General features: G+C 28.1%; 1 protein-coding gene across 1 annotated transcript; it reads right to left on the minus strand.

Annotated features, from left to right (window-relative positions):
* Positions 1-1,365: 1,365 nt before the first annotated feature.
* Positions 1,366-23,170, minus strand: LOC119672437 (cuticle protein 16.5). The gene is made up of 5 exons (XM_038083488.1): positions 23,024-23,170; positions 14,337-14,577; positions 13,801-14,121; positions 2,078-2,180; positions 1,366-1,958 (listed from the first exon to the last, which is right to left on the minus strand). The coding sequence occupies exons 1-5, from the start codon at positions 23,033-23,035 to the stop codon at positions 1,889-1,891; spliced, it is 747 nt and encodes a 248-aa protein (XP_037939416.1). The 5' UTR covers positions 23,036-23,170; the 3' UTR covers positions 1,366-1,888.
* Positions 23,171-23,690: the final 520 nt, after the last annotated feature.

Genomic DNA, 23,690 nt, shown 5'->3' on the forward strand with positions numbered 1-23,690 from the left:
CTGTGATTTAATTATCAATTCCAGATGTTGTAGACACTCAAACATTCCCCATTGGATACCCCTGATTAATTTTAATGCTCTGCTAAGGATAACATCTATCATGAGAATGAAAAGCAATAATAATATACACTCTTCTCGCATACCTGTTTTGATGTCGAAAGACTCAGAGAGCATCACGCTCTGCATAAGGGAAGTCAACAGTTATTAATTGCTCTACTAAATTTTAACGAGGTGTAAACACAGTTCTGCTAAACAGAAATGGGTAGTAATTTCAGAAAGCATAAATAGCCACTAAATAGTCTTAAAGCAGTGTATAGTGAACTTACGTAGGCTAGTTGACTTCTTAAAGATATCAGAAAGTAATATGAACCATGAAGAGTGCTTTTTAAACTTTAAAAATTCATTCCGACAAAGACTTTATGTAAGGCAAGCACAAAATTTATAGTCTGAATCGATAAGGTCAGCTTTTTGTATCTTATATGATATAAAGAATACTTGCCTAGAGAATAGGCGCGATTGCAATTCTCCGGGTAAGCAGATTTTTAGAAATTATGAAGCTGAATAAATCATAATGATATGATAAGTAAATTAGACGAAGCTTATTTCGGCCCTATACACTGTTTCAGAGCTAAATAGATTTCGAAGAAGGAAATAATTTTGATTAACATATTCTCATTTGATTTGGTTTAGTTTTATGCTTTTTTTAATGATTTTTCAGATTTTATGTTCGAACAGAAATTGTATGATAAGCAATTAGACTTTTAGCTAGTGACTGAGACATACCGACGAAGCTTATTTCTGCCCTATACACTGTATGAGAGCTAAATAAATTTCTAAGAAGGAAATAATTTTAATAAACCTATTCTCATTTGATTTGGTTCAGTTTTATGCTTTTTTAATGATTCTTTAGATTTTATGTTCGAACAGAAATTATATGATAAGCATATAGGAATAGTCTGGTGCCTAAGACATATGGACGAAGCTTATTTCCACCCTATACTCTGTATGAGAGCTAAATAGATTTCTATGAAGGAAATAATTTTAATAAACATTCTCATTTGGTCAGTTTAGTTTTATACTTTTTCAAGGATTCTTCAGATTTTATGTTCGAACAGTTCTGTAGAGGTTTTGCTACAAAAGGCCACCACTCCAACTTAATTTGGAACTGTTCATAACTTGCATACTATAGGCATACTATTCGGTATACTTTTACGGCTTTAAGAGTATTCAAGAGTAAAGAAATATCTTATAAATTGGTTTTATTTCGATCATGGTTATTGTTTCATATTTGATATCCTCTATTTGCATATTATTTGTTCTCTTGTTTTTAAAATTTAATTTAAATAAAGTTATAAAATATATTGTAATGTTTTTATATTTTATTTTATTATTTTATTTAAAAAAGAAACAATTACTTTTTTATATTATTTTACAAAATATATTCAACCGCGATAATAGAAATGTATGAATTGAAAAGGGAAGAAAAACAATAAAATTAAATGAAAAATTAACAATTTATGATATCCTTTGCAAAAATTGCAGTTTTTGTTTGCAATTTTTAGTTTTGGCTGTGATACTTCCAGCAAACATACATGGCCTCATGAATATACAATATATGTTTATATGAAAAATATTTAAATTTTATATAAAAAAAAATATATATAAATATTAATTAATATATTCAATGCCATTGTGTTGCGCTGTGATGTTAATTGAAACTTATTTGCTATTTGCTGTTGTTGTGGCAGGTAGTTTTCCTTGTAAAAATACAAAGTTTTTAATACAAAATATGCTTAAAATGCGTATTTAAGTGTTTTCTGTTGTTGTTGTTGTAGTTATTGTTGTTGGTACTGTATTGTTGCTATATATGGTAAGTGGTATTATCATCTTAATAACCATAATGAACACCATGTCCGGCTACGGATGTATGTACTAGTGCGGGACCAGCAACTGCGGCTCTGAAATCAATATAAAAACATGGGTTAAAATATGTGAAAAATGTTCAAATGTAAAAGATATCGAAAATGTATTAAATATGTAAAAAGAAAATTTAATGAATTTTTGTATGGAAACCTACTTCACAACTGGTGCGGCATATACAGCTGGTGCGGCGGCAGCATAACCCAAACCGTGACTTAAGCCAAGACCATGAGCAGCGTAACCATGGGCAGCATATCCAGCTGAGGTAAAAGAAAAGTTAAGAAAATATTATTAAATAATAAATGGAATTAATACTTTCAGTTTAAGTTGAAGTATTTGCGCTTTTAAAAGATAATTACTTAATTTATACGGAATTTTTTAATATTTGCAGTAATTGTTATTAAAACGATACTTACAATTAAATTTGTTTTTGTAATAAAATTGAATATAAATGTATAAATTTAGTGCTGATAATTGAAATATGTTTTTTAATTAAATTTTTTTATTTTTTTTCTATGAATATAAATTTATATTATATTTATTGAACACTATAATAGTCGATAAAGGAAAATTTAATGTTATGCATCACAAGCATATCAAATTAATATAGAAATAATTTTCATATATTTTATTATATGTAATATAAAATATTAAGGAAATATCTATTGTATTTTAAAATAAATAAATTCAAGTTACACAAAGAGAATTAAGCCAAACTTTAATTTCGTTTTAAATATATTAAAAATGTAAAAGGCCTAAAAAAACTTTATAAATATTATAGTAAAATTAAAAATTTTGTGGTAAAATCTGCTGCAATTAAATTTTTTAATAATTTTTAATAGTCTGATATAACAAAGACATCCTTTTTTTTTAAATCGGCACAACAACAATAAAGCAACAAAATTTCTGGTTCCTCCGTATCAATAATGTCTTTCAGGATTTTATCTAAAGTTCAAAAGATTTTTTAAGATATATTTTTTACTTATATGTATTTTTCAATAGTTTATATATTATAATAAAAAGTATATCTTAAAAACTCTTATTTTCATTGAAGTTAAAATTATAGAAGACACGGTTAATACGGAGGAACCACAAGCTTTAATGATTTATGGGTTGTTACACCACTGAAAAAGAGAACGAAAACTTGTTTTATTGAGTTTAAACGTCGAATTAATAAGAACTTTTAAAACTTTTATTTTTAACTTTTATTTATTTTTAAACTTTTTACCATTATTATTAGAAGTCAAGATACACTTCATACTTTATAGTGGATTAACAATATAAACACATTTTGATGTGTACTGTTCCAAAATTTGTATGGGATCCTGTATTTGGCTGCTTAATAAAAGGCATTCATAAAGAAGTTTCTCTTGGCTTTTGAAATCTATTTCAGAAAATCTAGAGATATCACTGTCGATATTAGAAAATTAAGTGATCTCTTAGATTGCAATACTTAGTAAAGGTCTTAGATAAGCTCTAAGTCTACCATGTTCTGTGGAAGTATATTATTTATAAACTTACCAAATATTATCTCCGAACTTTCTAAATTATGAGTTGAATAAACAATTGTTACATGATTAAAACTTTTAAATATACACAATATTTTTCTGGAAAAATCAGACAAAGAATATTTGCATGCTTAGTTGTAATCATAGCGTTAAAGACAACTTTAAAGAAGTATTTTTAAAATCTACAACATGTAATTAGCTAATCGGTTTTAGATACAGATTGTACTAAACTGAAGATTACTCTGTGTCATATATCATTAACCTACAAATCCATGTTGCTAAAAGAGAAATAATATGTATTTTCTATAAATGTTTTGGGATATCGTTTTGATTCAAAAGGATTACTTAACCTAATTAATTCTTTTTCAGAATATCGAGCTATGAGTTTCTTAGACGTGCTCAATAAAAACTTTTTCAAAATTTTACCTCAGGTCCATACTGGAACTGGGCAACATCTATGAGCTTAGGTTCCTTTTTGTAAAGCAATAAAGATTATCAGTTACGAATTCAAGTGTCTTTGTCTGTTTACCTCGTAGGCAACAGCAAGTCACACTGGAGATTATATTATCTCCTCTACAACCTGTTAGGACCACTACTTATATTAGTTCTACTTAATTTAATTCGTTTTCTTTTTTTACCTAGATTTATAACGTTTTGGGCAAGTAGTCTCATCTTTACATTTCTGTGCTTTTGTGAGAAAATAAGAGTATACCATCAATTCACAAGTGGGTATTGGATGTGACTGATGCAGGTATGCTGCACCAATGCAGCATAGACTGTAAGATTTTCAATTTATCTGGTGAAGAATCTTTCGATATAATTCTTATTATTAGTATATCAGTGAAATTCTTCAATTCTGCTAAAATGTATCTGCAAAGTCTGATATGCTACATGACAGATTGAAACGTGTTCTTTTTCAATAGATTACCAAACCAACACTGTTACCTAGTTTAGATTTTAGTTTAGATTTAAATGATATAGTGACCATAAAGATCAGGAGACGAATTTTCTTATTCTTGCCATTTCGGAATAGATAAGCAAAATAGTCGTGTTAGCTAAAGTTGACTTATGGAATACTAGATCTTTTGGTTTCTCTTAAGAATACCAGTATGTCCTGACCATGGTTTTTATTTTTCGTTACAAGTAATACTGATTGTTGCTTTGCCAGTACAATTGAATGTTACCAAATTGATTGAAAGAAAGCTTAATTTATAAATCTCTAATCATATTTCAAATAAATATAATTAAATAAAAATTTCTGGATAAAATTTATTCCAATTATTCCGAAAAGAATTAAAAATAAATTTTTCTTAAAAGAGCTTATTGAATTCGTATTTAAAATTACTAATATAAAATTTAATAAAATGAATAGAAAACTGAATTTCCATTTCAATTTCAAATTTTATATGACTACTATAGGGATGAAAATCGAAAACTCAACTAAAAGAGTTTTCACTTTATATATGTATGTAGCTTTTGTGCTTGAATTAAAGTATTATATCTATTAAGTTTGAGATAGAAAAAATACGAATTTATAGATTTATACAATTTTCAATTTTCATGCTTGAAGTGCATAATTCGAATGAAATTTGATATTAAGACTCTGAGTTCTAATAAATTTCAATTAAATATTTTTTTTTTAATTATCCTTCTGAAATCCATGTCTAGAGTTCCTTAACGAGCTGATATTGTAATTATTTTGTACAAATTTCTATGAACTTATAATTTAAAACAAAGTTAGTTGGAAAACTTTAATTAACTATAATAAAAATTCTATGAAACTTAGAGTCAATGTACATTCTCATTAGGATTGGGATTGGGATATTAAGCTAAAGGATTTCATTAAATTATTCTTGTGCTAATATTTTGGGAATACTCTGTTAATTTTGTTGTCTGTTTTTTAAACAAATGCTTATTAACGGTCGTAATTTCTTATCTAAACATGATTATAAAGTTGTAATAACTTTGAGAATAAAGGACGTGCGGCTGCCTCCACATACCAAAGGAAACGGTTTTGATGAATTTTAGTAGAAAATGCTTCGAGGAGATCCACAAGTTGTGTGAATAATAAAACATTTTTTAATAAACTATAAATTTCTTAATTGTGCTTTAATTTTTTAATGGGTAATAATAATAAGAATAATTAAAAATTAATTGAAATACATAAAATTATGAGCACACGGTCAGAAATTTCAATTTGAATATAAAATCGAACCCTTTTAGGATGTAAGCCATGTGGTTCAAGCATTTGTACCAAAATTTAAGCTCTGCGTTTAGAGTAAAATTTATGATGCTAAATAAATAAACCATTTTCTTAAGAACAGAACAAGAATCGATAATATAAGAAGCAAATTACGATAATCTGAAATTCAACATAACTTCAAGTAACATCAAACTAACTGGTGAAGTGGAGAGAACTATGCAACTATAGGAATACCCAAAAACATGTTGAAAACAGATTCTAAATGAAGAACACCTATTGGATCTCCATATGCTAATATTTGAGGATAGCGTTCAGAGGCAGCGCGAAGAAAAAGAACGAGCGAAATAAAGAATATAATAATAAACGATATAACAATGAAAGGTTTTCGAAAATAATCAGATACGAAATTTAAGAATTTAACATTTGATATAAGAGAGAGAGAGAGAGCCGAGCAGCATATATAACTCAAAGCCAATGACAACTAGGCACAGAAGAAGTCCAAGAACAAGATGGGATGAGAACGTGTATGGTGATGTAAGAAAGATTAGAATACTGAACTGGAAAAGAGTAGCATAAGATCCGGACAGATGGAGGCAGATCGTGAGGGAGGCCAAGATTCACACTGGACTGTAGTGCCAAATAAGAAGAAGTTTTTCATTATAAAAACAATTTTAAATTGTATATTTGTTTGTCTAAAGCTGCAATTATCCGTTAACTGAAACTTTGACGCTGTCATCACTTATATCACTTACATGATAATCGTCCCATCTCAACGGTGTATTGCCTAAAGACCCGGACACCATAACACACCAAAAAATATGTTATTGTCAACTCATGGCGTTTTCGATTGATAAATCAGGAGTAATTTTTTCAATTGAGATGCACTTTTTATGCGCTTTTCAGTGCAATATTTATTGTCAAATGGTAAATCTGGGGCACAATGTATAACACTCCAGATTTATTTATAACACTCTAGATATTTTGCCAGAGTAGCAAAATTTCACTGAAATTTCACTGAAAATTTGACAGATCGAGAGTAAATCTATATTGAATCCAGACTTACCAATTGAAAACGCCATTAGATTTTAAGTTAAATTCTTTAATTTTTTAAAGTGCTTTACAAATTTCTTTGAATCAACAGTAATTAATAATAATAAAGACTTTAATTTATAAATTTTCTTAAGTGGAATGTTTTAAAAAATTCTTCGAGTTTAAAATTTGAACTAATATTTTCGACCACGTAGATGAAAGAATATAAGACAATTAAGTTAATTAATTAATAAATGTGGAAAAAGTACTTATGTATGAAAATTAAAAGTACAAAATTTTGTGTTAATTAAACGAAATTTACTTATTCAAGAAGTAGTTGATTTAACGGCGTGTAAAATATAATTTTCATTGGCCGACAGACCATAAAAAATTCTTTCTTTGCCCGATTACACAAACGAGACTTATTTATTTTTATATTAAAAAAGTTTATCAACAAATAGACTAATAAGCATTTTAATACTTAATTGTATTTTTTTTATTTTATTAAGAATTTTCCGCATAAAATTCGTACAAAATGAAGTCCTTAAGCCAGTGGTTCCCAACGGTTCGACAGTAAGCAATAAAAGGATTTTAAAATGTTAAAAATGTCCTTAAAAAAAAAATTGGTATATTAATTTAATTTTTTTTAAGTTTTCAAAATTATGTTTAAATAGGATTTTATATAATAATATAAAATCAATAGTGGAATAGTGGCAATAGTGAAACAATTTTCAATTAGCATAGCAGCCAATTTTCAAACAAGGCTTATACAAATCAAAAGGCAAAAGAAATTATTTATGCTTGTAGTTAATATTATATATGAGATTAGAATATTAAAATCAGAATAAAGCAGTGACATAAGCAAAACTGGTTTTTACGTCACTAAAAAAAACCGAACTATCTATAGAGTCTAGTAACACGTAAGACGAGTAGATCATTAAGGACTGAATACAATTTGAAGCAGACATTAATATTTATAAGTAGGAATAGAAGTCTCCAGATGAAATCGTTAGTGGATACCTCATAATATGAGAATACCTCATAATAGTCAGTGTCACAGCTGGGTATAACTAGTCGATAAGGAAAAGAAACTTTTATTTATTCTACACGTGTCCTATTTTTTGCGTCAGAGAACAGTCACAGTAGTAAATAAAGCTTTAATATTCTCGTCGAGCTATAAGCTAATTAAAATTTATAAATTCAGGAGACTCTCTTACTGGATTTGACCAAGCTGTCTACAGCAACAATCCGTAACACAGTTACTAACAATCATTTCACTTCTCAATAAAAGGCAAAAGCATTTAATGCACTCACAGATGAAGTCATCATAAAATCCAATCGATCAAATATTTAGACTGTCATATTTTAAAATAGAATAGAGAGAATAGAATAGAGAATTTTAAATTAAACAAAATTTGCTTATATATTATTTATAATATTTTGGAAACTGAAATAATTTTTTCCTTCACGAATTTGATAAAAAGAGCTTAATCATATAATAAACGAGATTATTGATATTATACTGCAATCTATTTTATCAAGTCGAGTCTTCTGTTTTGGATACTATTCACTTAACAGTAGTATTCATGTTAATATTATTATTATTGTTAGAAGTGACAATGGCACACTGCGATCTACAAGATCCACTACCACATATGGATCAGTATATCACATACCTGGAAAGAGTTCTTTGAGGTAAGCTGGACAAACTAAAGCTTTCAAACCTAATAATGTCTCTTCATGCTTAATCTAACACATTATTCGATTCCAAAAATTAAATTTGATAAGTCAAATGAATATAGTGGATTTGTTTCCCGGCAATCGTAAGCCACAAGCATATAAGATGGGCGAAAGTTTATTTCTCCTATATGTTAACTACTCTGGCAAGTATGCGACTTAGTTTTTTTTTTTATGAACAAAAGGGCAGGTCATACAATGTTTACCTATTGTGGCAAAATGTCAGTTCCGAGAATTTGAGTGATATAGAATGTTAAAAACGGAATTAAGTACAGTACGGAGTTAAACATAACAAAATAAGGAGGATATCTCGAATGAAATGAAATGATCATCATAACTAACATAATTGATTAAATTGATTAAATTCAAAATTTTTATTCCTTTTTTAACATACCTCTTATACTCTTTCATCTATATATAATCACAGTCTATCAGTAAAAGATTGTTAAACGCTGTTAAAAAAATTTGTAACGAAAATATTGTAGCTTAAAGGCCTTAGTCAAAATTTTTCGGTTTGGGTTTAATGGTTGAATGAAAAATTTTGACGTGATATATTTTGATTGATTTTTATGATATCCAATCGCACAGACTTTTTAAGTACTGCAATGAGTACGCGTACGCATAAAATAAATAATAATAAAATTTTTCATTCATTTTTTCCTCTTAACGTAAAATAGCTGAAAATTTTAAATGAAGTCAAATAAAATAAGTAAAAATATAAAAAAAGTTTACGCTTATATGTCTCTGACAATTGACGATTGTGGTGAAATAATGCCTTTTGTGCTACTGGAAAGCTGACATATAACTTTAATTATCTTCTCCTTGCAGCATCCGAACAATCGTATGCCACAGAGAAAGGACATAAAATTGTGCCACGCCATGCCATTTCTGGTACGACATGAAGTCTGCTTTGATACTAAAATTGTTAAATTAAGTGAAAAGAACAATGAACCTCTGGGAAAATTACTAAAAAAGATTTATTCCTTTTCCTACCCTCCACACTGTAGTATTTTGTATTTTTTGTACAGAAAGAAATAATTTTTATTTCACAACAAAAAATTAAAAGGAAATTAACAATTTAAAATTGTCAACGAAGCAGGATACGAGAGATAATATGAGATTATTTCAAATTTGAGGATATGAAGGATTACATATGTTATGTAGAACAATTGAATAAATTCTTGAAGTTAAGATGCGTAATAAATTTTGGATTAAACTAAAATCCCCAGAATTAACTTTTGTTAAGATAAATTTAAGACTTTTTTAAGACTTTTAAGACTTTTTTACTTATGCGATTATTAAGAGAAATATATGTGTTATAATTGTAATGGAGATAAAAATTAATTTATTTTTTTATAAATTAGTAATAATAATAATAAGAGCAAGAAATACTGAACTATTTAAAAATTATTAGAGAGTAAAAAAAATTTAATTCTTTATTTCGACGTAGAAGTTAACTTGTAGCAAACATTTTTTAGAATAAACTTAATATAGGAAGTGTAATAGGATCTTTTCAAGGATAAATATACTTTTCATAAACAAGAAGAGATAAAGAATATTGTTTTTACTTCTTTATTACTGTTCGAACCCTTCTAGTTTCTTTTTATCATAAGACGCGTCATATTTGACAAAATAAATCAACATTATTTAAAGATAAATTTAATAAAAAATACAATTTAACGACATAATATGCAGCAAGGAGTGTTTATTAACAAAGATAATCATATAGTGCTACTAAAAAGCAAACTAATCAAGCGAATAAGGAAAATAAGGATTTAGAAAGCACTCATAAGTCCACTTCCAACATATATCCAGTATTGAAAATGATATTCATTTCCGCTTATAAGAAGGTAAACAATCTATTTGGGCTTCAAAATATTATTATACTATATTATATACGGTAGCTAGGTAGTAGGAAGTAGGTTATGTCTATATATTGCCAAGCAAGGAAAATCCCAAAGAAAAGAAAATACAGATACGAATATTGAAATAAAAATTGAAGGCTCAGAAAATGTCTTAAAAATAATAAGTGTGCACAACTACCACCGACTCGGTTCTATTGGAGAAAAAAAACTAATATATACCAATATACCCGACTGACGATTTGTTCAGAATGTAAGCCAAGATTTAGCTGGCTAACCAGGTATGGACAATGTTACATTTATCCTGAACAAATTTCTAGTTGGGTATAATATAGAGATATACATATAGAAGAAGTATTAATGTACCAAATATAACAAACCATTAAAAAAACCAAAAAATCTTAAATTAAAAAAAGGGTTAAGGAGAAATATAGAAGAAAATTTAAATAAGTTTTTCTGTTTCTTGGGTTTTGACTCATCGTTTCTTTTCTTTGGTTCAGTACCTTATTCTTAAAAAATTTGAAAATAAAAATGAGCAAAAGGGGAATATAGATGGGTTTGTGCTTTTATCTCTTTTGGTTTATCAAGTTAATTTTTCTTTTATAGTTCTTTTATACATTTTTCTATATATGATTAGACTTAAACACTTTGATTTTCTACTACTTTCATTATCATATTATTGTCTCTACTTTTAAACTTATGTTTTTGTATAAATCCCTTTACATTAACTGTATCTAGGTCTTTTAAGGAAAAGTTCTTCTTGATTGGATAAATTAGAAGCATAACTCTTTTTTTACAACCGCTTTCATCTATAATACTACTAAAATAATTCACATTCACAATTGATTTCTTTAAATAGAAATGATATACTAAATATATTTCCGACAGCTTTTAAATGTTCAACTTTATTTTGTGATGTTTTAGTAAACTCTCTCAATTTTCTTCATATTATTTTATTAAAGTCTCAATGAACTTCCTTACTATTTCACTCTATAACCGTAAGCTTACAAGCTAGAATGCAAAGTCTAAGCATAACTTAATAGCTGCTTTGCTTTTATCTCATCTGTTTTATTAAACATAATTTTTTTTCTATAGTATCCATTTATATTACGTAAGGTAGTGAGCCTTCGAACAGTAGTGAACTGCAACAACAAAATTTTTATTATTTTTTAAATTAATTTTTGGTTAATTATGCAGCTGCTTCGAGTATGTCTAAAAACTTGTCATCAGCGGTCTTTTAGTATTATTTCCTATATTTAATTATTCATAAATAATTTTTTAAGACTGCAAGTACCAAAGATTGAACTCGTACCCTGCAAAATTTGAAGCTCAGAGTAAAATTTTGGGGTAAAATTTTAAATGTAAGTTTTTGATTGTTTTTATTGTATTTTAATTAATAGTATTTACAATAGTTACAGTTGCAATGGACCTTCTAGGTATACTCATTTTAAATAAAATTGTTATAAAAAAAAAATAATAAATATTATTAACAAGTCCAGTGCCTCAGGAAATTTTATACTGAATTTTTTTTAGACAAATTCAAACAAAATTAAGCAATGATTGCAGTGTTAGTCAAAAAATTTCAAATAATGAAAAATCAAATTTTATTGCTGTAATTTATTACTATTTATCCCTTTATTAGTTATTTTTAAAATGTTTTTCATTTTATTTAACTTTTATTAGAATTAGTTTAGAATATTAAAAACAAATATTGTTTTGTATTTCGAGTCGCTTTAAGCGATTATACAATTGAAACATCAGCAAAACTATTTCTAATAGGTTAACAAAAAATGAATTTTAATTACAATTATGAATAACGGTTCAGAATAGAACCGGTCAAGAAATACATAAGCAATAGAGTCCTGAAACTATACGCTACAAGCTGCTCTACATAGCACTATCTAATCTCAGAAGTCATTAGCCGTACGGGGCGGTATGCAGACCTTAGATCAGTCGTCGAATAATCAGAGAAACTTGTGAGGAATACATAATTTAGTCAAAGAGAATGAAGAGACTCTGTAGTAACCCCACAGTTAAGAAAGAGTAAAAGTGCCCAGTTGCACTAGGTCGGAAAAATCTCAACCTAAGAAAGTAAAGCTGTGGTTTATGCGTTTGTTCTAATATGCCACGGCAAGTGAGTTTGTTCTAGAAACAACAACAACAAAACAAAATTATTAAGTATGGCATTGGTTTAAGTGTTCAAGCCGTGAATTTTCGGTTCAAATTTGACAGGGTTTGAAGGCTAGTTGCAATTTGAAATATAATACTAATGTAATTTAACATTATAAAAATCTAATAATGAAATATAAAATTGGTAATACATATAGCTTGTGTATTGTTAATCATATTTAATTAATTAAAAATAAAATTTTATTCTTTTAATTTTTCATTCTCTCTTTAGCTCTTTTTAAATTAGGATAAGTTGTTATAGGTATTATCTGTAATTAATAAGTTTTATAAATAGTTTCATAAGTATAAATTTTTTTATAATAAAAATTTATAAACTTCTTATATAGTTTCACAAAATTTAAGGATATTACATACCAATTATTTAATAAAACTCTTCTGAAACTATTAAAGGAAAAACTAAATGAAACTTAATTCTTAAGCTACCTTAAGTCTGGGAAAGTTACTATTTATTACTTTTTTCTTCTTCTTATTCACAGTTTCAGATTAAGACGAAAATATTGATTTTGGCATATAAACTTTTTAATTGAACAACGACCAAAATAGTCACTTTTCACAGCTGGTGGCGTTCGCACTTTGGGCAGATGTTGCAGAAATTGCTAGAAATTACCAGAAATAATCGATCAAATCTATTTGCCTTTTTGATTGATAGGAGTTCTTCGCTTTGCATAACTCAAATTTTACTGTGTATTTCTGGCTTGTCTCCCTGCCGGGGAAAAACAAATATTTTGTGAACTTAACTACCAGCAAAGCAACATGTGCTGCACTTGATATGTATTTGGGGAATATTTGACACTTGAAATGACTGAGCATATGTAAGTACTTCGCTTACGAGAATTACTTCGAATTGGTGTCAAAGAAATTGTAGCAAAATGTGCTGAGAAGAAGACACATAACATCACTTGACAATTATGCAGAGTTGAGTGCTCCTTACTCTCGGGTTGTGTAAATGATTTTGCGAAGCTTTTAGGAATATTAAAATAAAAATGTTAACAATGCAAAAAACACTTATATTAAAATTATAAATGAAAAGAAAGAGGAGTGTCTTAATCAGCTTATATATCTATAACATTTAAAATAAAATAATTTATATTAAAATAAAAATTAATTTACATTTAAATATGGAAAAAAGCGCTATCGTATACTTAAGCAGACTTAATTAACGAGACTAAAATTTTCCCACAAGTAAATTACAAAGTGCAACTAAAGTGCAAGCAAAAAGTGCAAAATAAAAACAAATAGACTTACATCTACTTCTATATTTACTACTAGAAATATTTAAGCCACATCCAAATCAATGAATTGAAACTCAATTAATAAAAGCTTTAACGTATGAATGAATTCTTCAACCTACCGTAAGCGGGTGCGGCCGCAATCTTCACAGCGGCTGGTGCCGATGCAACGTAACTGTGTGAAACTGCTGGTGCAGAGTAGTGGCCAATCGCTGGAGCGGCAGCGTAATGCACACCAGCGGGTGCGTATGAGTGCTGAGCTATGGCAGGTGCAGCATAACTATAAGCGGGCGCTGTATAGCCATGACTGATGGCTGGAGCAGCTGCATACGAAATGCCGTGCGAAATTGCTGCGGGTGCAGCATATCCATGTGCCGCATAGTATGCTGGAGCTGCTGGTGCAGTATAAGCATGTGCTATTGGTGCAGCAGCAACTACGTGACCTTAATTTAATATTAATTTTGTTCAAAGCATATTATTAGGCATTAAAGAAGCTAATTGATTTAATTTTTTTATTATTTCTGTTAATAAGTGAAAAAATGTTCTTTTTTTTGTGCAATTTTTTTTTTGTTTTGGCAAGCAAGTGTAGCATGCATTACTTTTGTGCAAATGTGCAGTATTTCCTTTTCTTATTATTTGATTTTTTTTAAATATTTACCAGGAGCCAAGCCAGTATCGTGGCTAACGCTTGAGCGCTGTACATGTGATTGTGAATGCGCTGTTTGTACTTGGCTGGAATAGTCTGATTGTGACGTCTGTCCACCATGTCCTTTAACTGTATGTTCCTGTGTGTTGCCTACGGAAGCATGATCCAAACTGGGCACTGAAATGGAATAAGCGGCTGGACCACCTGGACGTGCATGTACGCAAGCAACAATTGCAGCAAGGACGAAAACAATCTGCAAGATACAGTTAAACAAATATTTCATAAATTAAAAACTTTAAAATATCTGCATGTGAAAAAAGTTACAGACTTTTCATAAATATCCAGAATAATTGTGGCAGAAGAGAAATTTTTATAGTAATACTCATGATTGAACATAAAAAAATACTCATACCTTTACGAAAATTCAAAAAGTAGTGAGGAAATTGTATAAATTTATTTACTTTTTATTGGTTCATGAATTGGATTGGTTTATGGTTATTTAAAAGCTACTGAAATTATTGTTCTTTTAAGAAAAATTTATATTATAAAAAAGAAAATTTTTTTTAAACTGTTTCTAAAACAATATTTTAGGTTCTTATATCGACTAAGATTTCACCATCAAAGTCTTTAAGAAAACATCAAGAACAACTTCATGTGGTTTTATAAAATAAACAAAGCTGTTTTCTGACCATTTGTATCTTTACACATTAGTTAAAAAATTTGCCTTATCAGATAAATAATAACACGACTACCTTCGAAAATTTGGTTTCTTTTTCGTGGGGGTTCCACAACTTCTGCAGTGAAGATTATAAGGAATTCGCAGTTTCAATGCGTGAATTCCTGTACATCAATGACCGAAAGAACTGCAGTAAGCCTTGCAGTACTCATGCGGTCTCTTTTGATGAGTTCCGAGAATCTAATTTTATTATATTTTATTGGCCATGTTAACCTATAAGCTTCTTTAGTACCTTAGATATTAGTTACCTTACTTATTAACCGTGACTCTTACTTAGTTCCCAAGTACAAAGCCTACTAGCATTTTAATGGAGTAGCTTAATTCTCAATAACCTTATTCATATAGGATACTAGCAAAATATATTATTTTCTTTACTAATTTAAATTACAATAGGTTGGTTTATGTGCAAATTTTTATTGTAAGTTTTAAAACTTTTTCTTTAAATAAAAATAATTTTCACACAAGTCAAAATTTCTCTTTTTCTCAACTAAACTCGACTATAGGACAAGACAATAATTTGCTATAATAGCGTGTAAAGTATCTGATGATAATATTTCCGGTAAAGCAATGAATGATATAATTCAAATTAAGTTGAATTAAATTGTTTGAGCTTATAATAAAACAATAATCAAAAAATCATTTAAATATTCGTTATAGAGTGAAATTAACCTTTGGGTTTTTAATAATACTGTAGCTCAATAAGCCTATAGGCTTAAGTGGATCCCCTTGGGATCGCCGGTATAACCTAATCTAACTTATAGAGTGAATAAAAAGTACCTTATAAATCACAATTTTCGTAAATATTTAAATTTACTGAAATCAATTCAAATACATATGTTACAATTTATTTAAATATAAAATGTATTTATTGAGTATATGGTCCAGAAGAAAAATACTTAATATAAATTATCTTTGTAAATTTTTGTTGACATTTGTCATCCTTCGTATTATCTGCAGAAGCAATCAAAAGTAACTACTCTCTCTACTTTCGATTTGTCTATGAAATCCTTTTAAGCATATAAAATAACATTTCAAGAGTTTTACTTAAGTAAGATCAGCAATTTTAAAGTAAATTATGCATAAAAATTAATAGCAAATATAAAACTTCTTGAAACTCAACTCTCGTTTGTGTTTTTTTCAAGCAATTTGCTGGCTAAATGCAAATTTTGTTAAAATAAAGTCAAATATATTCGAAAGGCCATTGGGAGTATTAAATTGAACCTCTAAAGTACCCAGCAGCTTATAAAGTGACCCTCACTCTGGGTCAGTTCCACATTTATTCCCTAGTGTTGTTATATGAGTGCGTATAGGAATTTGTTTTTGCTTACTTAGGCTTAAAATTCTTAAAATTCAGTTCATACTTGACCAAAAGGATATTAATAAAACTTTAAATAAAAAATATACACAGTCAACAATGTAAATCCTTTTGTGAAAATAGGATTTATTTAGGATTTATTGTTTGTTTTCATTTACTTGTACACGCACTTAAAAGTCTACAGTAAACACTTGAGTTTGGTACGAAAAATGGAAATGGAAATCTCGAAAATTATTTCATATCTCAAAAAAAATTCGCAATGTCCTTTATTTTTAGAAGTTCTAAGTCAGTCTAAATATTTTATTTTGCTTTAATTTTTTAATAACTATTTAATAAAGAAATGTCAAATGAATATGGTTGTAAAAATAATAATAAATTTAAATAGATACGTCAAAGGAGTACACCTTTTAATTTAATATTGTACATTTTATTAAAACTTATTCTTTGCATAGACTCTCTTTTTTTACCTTTATGGTCCTTATGATGCACATTTCAAAAAAAGGATCTAATCCTTTTAACCTGTACAATGTACTTAAGTGTTCAATGGCATGTCAAACCTTGGTTTGTGTGCAAGTTGTCAATTGCAGTTTATGTCTTGTCAACTATAAGGTACCTTAAAAATTAGTTTTGACAAATTTTGTGAATTTTGTTATTTTTACTATATTTAATATGAAGTTTTTGTTTATTTTAATTTTTGTTGAAAATATTTAATATAATCTTCTATGTGATTTTCTAAAATACTTCTAAAAACTAATAATAGTGAAATAGTAAGGATGAAAAGTTGCAAACAGAATATAAACACAAAGAGGATAAAAATAAAATTAGATAAAATAATAGAATAAATTAAGAAAATATGATTAAAATTTAAAATAAATTAAATATCAAAATAAAATTATTATAAACTCAAATATTAAATTTATTTTTGATTGTATTTATTATACAAAGTATTTTAAACAAACTAGAAACTACGTCTAAACTTAGATGGATACATTTTAAATATAAATATGATAAAAAAACATTATTCTACCATATAATTTAATATGTCTCTAATAATAGTATTAAGTACGTAGCTTAAAGTGACATTATCAGTTAAATTCCAGTACTTTAAAGACTTAACGAACGTGCACATCACGAAAGGTTTTCATTTTCAAAATTATATAGATTAAAGTCATTACAATCTTTTACTTGAAACTGCTTAAGATATATGTGAAATAACAGAAGAAAAAAGGAAAACTGAGAAGAAGAATAACACAGAGGGACGTTTGGAACTAGGATTTGTGACAAGCATTTCTAGAGTCCGCATTTACTCAGAAGGCTTAAACATAAGGTAAAGGTGCAGATATCTATTGGAAGAGCATGTCGGTAAAGCAGTCACACCATCTCGCTAATTGAAATGTTTGCAATTGCTAAAAACGCCAGGCAAATACAAATTAGTACAATCAGACGTTCTGATAGTGATATATTTGATCCCAGAGAACAAATTTAAAGAAAGGTAATGCAGTTACATCGACTCCCTGATTAAAATGTTCGCAACTGATAAAAATACCAGCTTAATACAAATTATTAGCTCTGATGTACCGATAGTGATTTATTTGCTCCCAGAGAACAAATCTGAGAAGATCGAATTTTAAAAAAATTATTGATGCGATTGGAGCGTTCTAAATAAGTAAAAGTCAGATTAGAATTTTTAACAACCGATAAATTTTAATTATGTTTGAAAAACGCCAAAACATACCCAGATGTCCTTGGAGAACATACCACTCTTATATAATACAGGAGAATAATTTTCTATAAAAAATTAATCTTTGAAAGATGTCAGACATCGATCTGAAAAAGTTTAAGATTTTTCAAAATATTACAAAAGCAGATTAAAAACCTTCGTCAATTATGAATAGAGGAAGATATAATATTTCATAAAGGGAATAAATATTAAGCAACATAATATTTTTTTGCTGAGTTATTGGAATGTGAATGTTGTAGTGACTCCATAATGGGCATAATGAAGACCGATACCTCAATACAAATTTCCATATGCGAACTATTTAAGAGCACAGATAAATTGTAAATTGGAGTAACGATCTTGACTCAAAGTTAAATGAAGAAATGCAAAGAAAGTAAAATTCTTGTTTTGGAATCTAACAGAACTTAGAATCAATTATTTAAAAAATCCTATTAATAGATGGAGATAAACACGCATCAGCATCCTTCTTCTCTCTCAGAAAAACATCAGATAGATAAACAAAATTTGAATTAAAGCCTCATCCTGTAGAATAAGTTAAAATTTTATATACCTAACCTGTCAGCTCATTTTTTTCAAAATAAAAACAAAAACTTTAGATAAGTATAATATTATCAGTGGAAAAGTATAACTTCCGATTTAATAAGAATAAAATTTAATCTAATGGGGTCTCTATCTAATATATCCCCTAGATTTGTCTAATAAATATATTAGAAAGAATGGAATTGAAACGGATGGTATGTCAGAAGATGTACTTTGTATACATTTAATTATCTTTTAGATTTGTTTAATAAAAGCAATAGCTGACATTATAATTTATTATTTTATTTAACAGTGTAAATATTAAATAAAATATTTTGTGATTTATTATATTCCATCATTTTTACATCCTTTACAAAAATATTATAACGATAGAAGTTACCACACGATTCTTGTATATTTATGATTAATATGAGAAGAAAAAAACATTTGACGATATCCGTTTGCCTTTTTGTCTATACAAATATCTATCTATTACAGTTTATTAATATACCAATTTTATTATATATTAATTCCATTAATATATATATCCTTTACACAAGTATTATGACGATAGAAGATCCCACACCATCTTTGTATATTTATGATTAAGATGACGAGAGAATGCCATTTGAAGACACCCCTCTGCCTTTTTGTCTATACATATATCTATCTATTGCAGTATATTAATATAACAGAGAAATTTATGATCTAAATAAAATAATTTAAATAAAAAATATTAATCAATTAGTTAATGATATACATAATTATCACTGATAATGGCAATAACAAGTTCAATGCAAACGAGTTGCTATGAAATGTATTTCAAATTTGCTCCAAATTCGAATTGGTCATGAAATTGAAATTGAATTAAGTATCCATTATATTGAAATTAGCATAAAATGAATGCTGCAGACCTCCATAAAACCGTGTACGAAAAGTACTTAAAACCTCAATGGAATATGCCTTGAAAATGTGACCACAAAATTAAAACGCCCACAAATTAGCAAACGAATTTGAGTTGATTAGCTTGTTAACAGCATCGAAGTCGCCAATTCGTAAAGGTCAGATACTTAAACCGAATCGACCAATAGATTTTTCGCGGTCTGTTTTATTTGTTGCTACAATTTAAGTTAATAGTTAGTTGTATATTGAACGAGTATCTTAAAGTAAAGACTAAAACCAGTAACTAGTTTTTACTATTTTTTTTAACATTTTCCATTTATAAGAAAATATAGTGCAGTTACATGAAAATTTATGGAAAAACATGAAATAGTTGACGTCATTATTTAACATTACTTAACATAGCTTAACACCAAGTCGACAAGTAGTAAATATTTTTTATTTTCATATTTTTAATGACAAAAATGGATTAATATAAATATATTGATGGCTTGTTGATAATTTGTTGAAATGGTCAGAAACCATAAATAAATATTACAGAAATATCTATAAATCAGCTATTAAATATTATATTTAATATCTAAGAGTTTATTGTATTTTTAGGCAACATTTTGCTGCATAACGAAAATTTTTGCTTTAATTAACATCCAGAAAATATTTGTTTTAATTAATTAATTTTAATTAATTTTATTTTTTAAAATTAAAAATATTTGTGTATATATTCTAAGAAGATATTTTGTAAAATTATACTTTCGTTTTATTTTCTTATTTATTTTTATCAAATTTTTAGTGCTGTTAGTTGTTATTTTCATCGCTGTTTTAGTGCTGTTAATTAACAGGACGAGTTTCAAATATTAAAATATGTAGTATATTTGAACATTGTATGCTTGATGGAGTGAAGTAAATGGAGTTATTTTCAAATTGAGAGATATAATGCAATGTGCAATGTGAATTTTTCAATGTATGACTTGCTTCAATTGCATTAGTAATTTATGGTGAAAATTATTTTATTATATCCAATAATCGCATATACTTTCGTACTTAATAAATGGACTGATAATAAATATGCGCATTTATTAAAAAAAATAGTGGCCTGCTTCAAAAGATGATTAGATGATAGAAGAAAATGTTTTTAGCAAAAGATGTTTAAAAGATACCAGAAATGAACCAAAAATTTTTTAAAAATTTCGAGAAGGTTATATTCTTAAAAATATAAAAGAAAAAATATTCAGAATTTTTTTCCAAAACACCTTTCCATTTCGACCATAACTATAGAACTCATTTAAGTGTAAAGGTATATTAACTAGCTTATTAATGTTTTCATCTCTGAAGAATGTGGTTTAACACTTATACTTATATTGTTCTTCAGTTTCCAGCCCTCGGTTGGTTGTAACTCTACATCGAATAAAAGGATTTTAATAACAGTCTCTACGACATTGCGTTCAATGAGTTAACTTCTAGCCGTGATTTCCGTAATACTAAAACTCTACTTGCTACATATCCTTGAATACTTCATTCACACTGAAACTTTCGATTAGGTATACCAACCCAGATTAGAGCACCTTTCTTTTTTATGATGGCTTGCAGTTGAGTTAAGATGCATTCATCCAGCAAAGAACGGTAATCATTCACACTGAAGCTCATACCTACAGCACATACTCAGTTGGTGTCCCACTGCCTATATTTTAAATATATATCTTAAGGTGTATATATTTGGAATATATCTTAAGGTGTATCGCACTTAAAATTATTCTGTCCAAGTAACAAAATTTATACATATTTTGTATTATATTTCCAACTACATTAAACGTTGGTGTTATTCTTGATAAGTAGCAATTATTCATCACACTTTCAAAATCAAAACCATTTAAATATACATTTTGTGTGGGTTTCATTTTAGAAAAAAAAATTATAAATTAATAAAACCTCCACTTTCCAACACTTATATATTGAAAACAATTTTTTATATTCTATATAAATTTATTATAACATTTTTATTATACTTAAAAAGGTTTTTCTTTTCCTCCCACTTGACTTATATTTATTGCACTCTTGCCTTTACACTCCTTTGTAACTCCAATAATCAGCAAATAAAAACTATAACAAAATTGCAGCAACAATTTTCAGTAATTTTCTTCTTCCATAAGAGGAAGAATTCGACCATAAGAATATTACGCTCTAATAGTTTGCAGTTTAAATAGAATAAAAAAGGAACAAAGGATAACTACTGAAAGTATAAAAATTGGTAAGGATATATTTTTCGTAACCTTTTGGCCTCCAGTATTGAAGTTGGTTTTTCTGCTTTTATCTCAGTATCCTGACAACTACTAGAATTTAGTTTACAAAACTGAAGGATAAATAATTGTACTCACTTGAACTTAAACCAAAGAAAGTCTCAAAGTGCAGTAAGAAAACCAACGCATCAGCAACTCTTTTGCTGCAAAGGAAAACCCAGCCAAAAGTTTTTATTTGAAAATTTCAAAAGAAAATTGAAATGAAACGTGGAAAGTTAAAATAAAAAATCAAGAAAAAATTTACAATATAATGAGTTCCCAACAAATTAAATAAAACGTTCGGACAAAACTTAAATTGTGCCAGCATTAAATTTTAAATAACATTTAAAATCTTATAAGGATACTAAAAGCGTATAAATCCTTAAGTAGAAACTGAGAACGGTTGGTCATTGAGACAGTAAATTTTACTTTTGTTTCTTACGATACGCTTTGGAAACGTTTTGTTGCTTTCATTTGTCAAATTTTACTGTCAATGTCCTTATTCAATCTTCTTTTTTCATGTCTCACGCGCTACTCAACCATACAAAGGAATTGAAAGGAATTGCCAGGAAATTTAAAATTATTTTGTGAGCTACATTTTATGTTTGTTACTGAAGAAGTAAAGCAGGATTTAAGTATAATACTTTAAGTTAAGAAGCAAGAAAAACATTGAGTTAAGCATCAATTTAAACATAAATAGGAACCATAACAAAAATATCCTTAGCATTATTAGTTCGAAGCCATTTTGTTTGTATAGATATTTGTATCCTTTTGGAACAAAGCTCAATCAGATAAGTCATTAGAGAAGACTACAAGTTACTAAGTTACAAATCCTTTTGCATTTTCTGTGGGCATGGAACCATATACCATACTAATTCGTTATACATATCACATTTTTGTCTTGATAAAAATAACAGGATTATTTGTTATGCTGACAAACAACATACAATAGATCCATTTTTTTTTATCCTTTGTTTTCAATTTCGTACAAATTGAAAGCCAAAACAAAAACAGGTATTTTTAAAACTTTTAACAAATAAAAAAAAAAATTTTTTTTCTTTAAAAACACATAAACACTCAAGACACATAAAATATATCACAAACTTTCCACACTTAAAAATTTTTATTATAAAATAAAACAACAAAAAAAAAACCAATACGAATATTGTATAAGTGCACATGTTTATGCTTTAAGAATCCTTTTAAATTGCGTACCTTGAAGGACATTTTTATGTTATTTGTTGTTTTTAACACTTTTTCAAACTTGAGACTTGTGAAAAATATTATGTATTATAGTTTTCGGCTTTGATTTTGCTCCGCTTTAGGCAACGAACGTTTTCAGAAACGCACTTAAACTGTTTCAGTTTGCGATTCTTTTACGTTATTTATACTTTTGAATAAAAAAAAATTGCAACTTCATGCACCACAAAGACGGTTTCCATTGCATTGCAACAACAGCAGCAGCAGCAGCAACAGCAACAACAGCAGCAAAAGTAGCAACGAGTGCATTAGCAGTAGTCAGCAATGCAGCAATGCAGCAATGCAGTCGCTCCAACTGCATTACTTCTGCATATCGCCACCAGAAAAAAGTTTGAAGCATGAAAATCAGGTTTTTTTTTTGTTTTGATTTAATTTGATTTTATTTGAGAAAACCTTTGCAAATTGTTGACAACAATAAAACACCAACAACAACAGCAACAATTGTAACAAACTCATTTCTAGCAACACTTACAATCGATCAGTGCCTGCAACAAACGCTGTAAGTCGCTGATTTATTGTGAATTGCAAAGTTTGTTACTCACAAGCCATTGTAGTTGCATTTCCCTCCTCCCGCAGTAATTGAATTCAATTTGAGCTTGAAAGTGTCAGTGGAATTGACAGT

This window comes from Teleopsis dalmanni, chromosome 1 (assembly GCF_002237135.1).
Source record: "Teleopsis dalmanni isolate 2A chromosome 1, ASM223713v2, whole genome shotgun sequence".
Lineage (NCBI taxonomy): Eukaryota > Metazoa > Arthropoda > Insecta > Diptera > Diopsidae > Teleopsis > Teleopsis dalmanni.

What these genes read in the sequence shown, in the direction of transcription:
- LOC119672437 (XM_038083488.1), bottom strand. An exon ending in CGATACTGGCTTGGCTCCTG is followed by an intron (nt 14,122 to 14,336) that starts GTAAATATTTAA and finishes TATTAAATTAAG; the next exon opens with GTCACGTAGTTGCTGCTGCA. An exon ending in TATGCCGCACCAGTTGTGAA is followed by an intron (nt 1,959 to 2,077) that starts GTAGGTTTCCAT and finishes TATTGATTTCAG; the next exon opens with AGCCGCAGTTGCTGGTCCCG.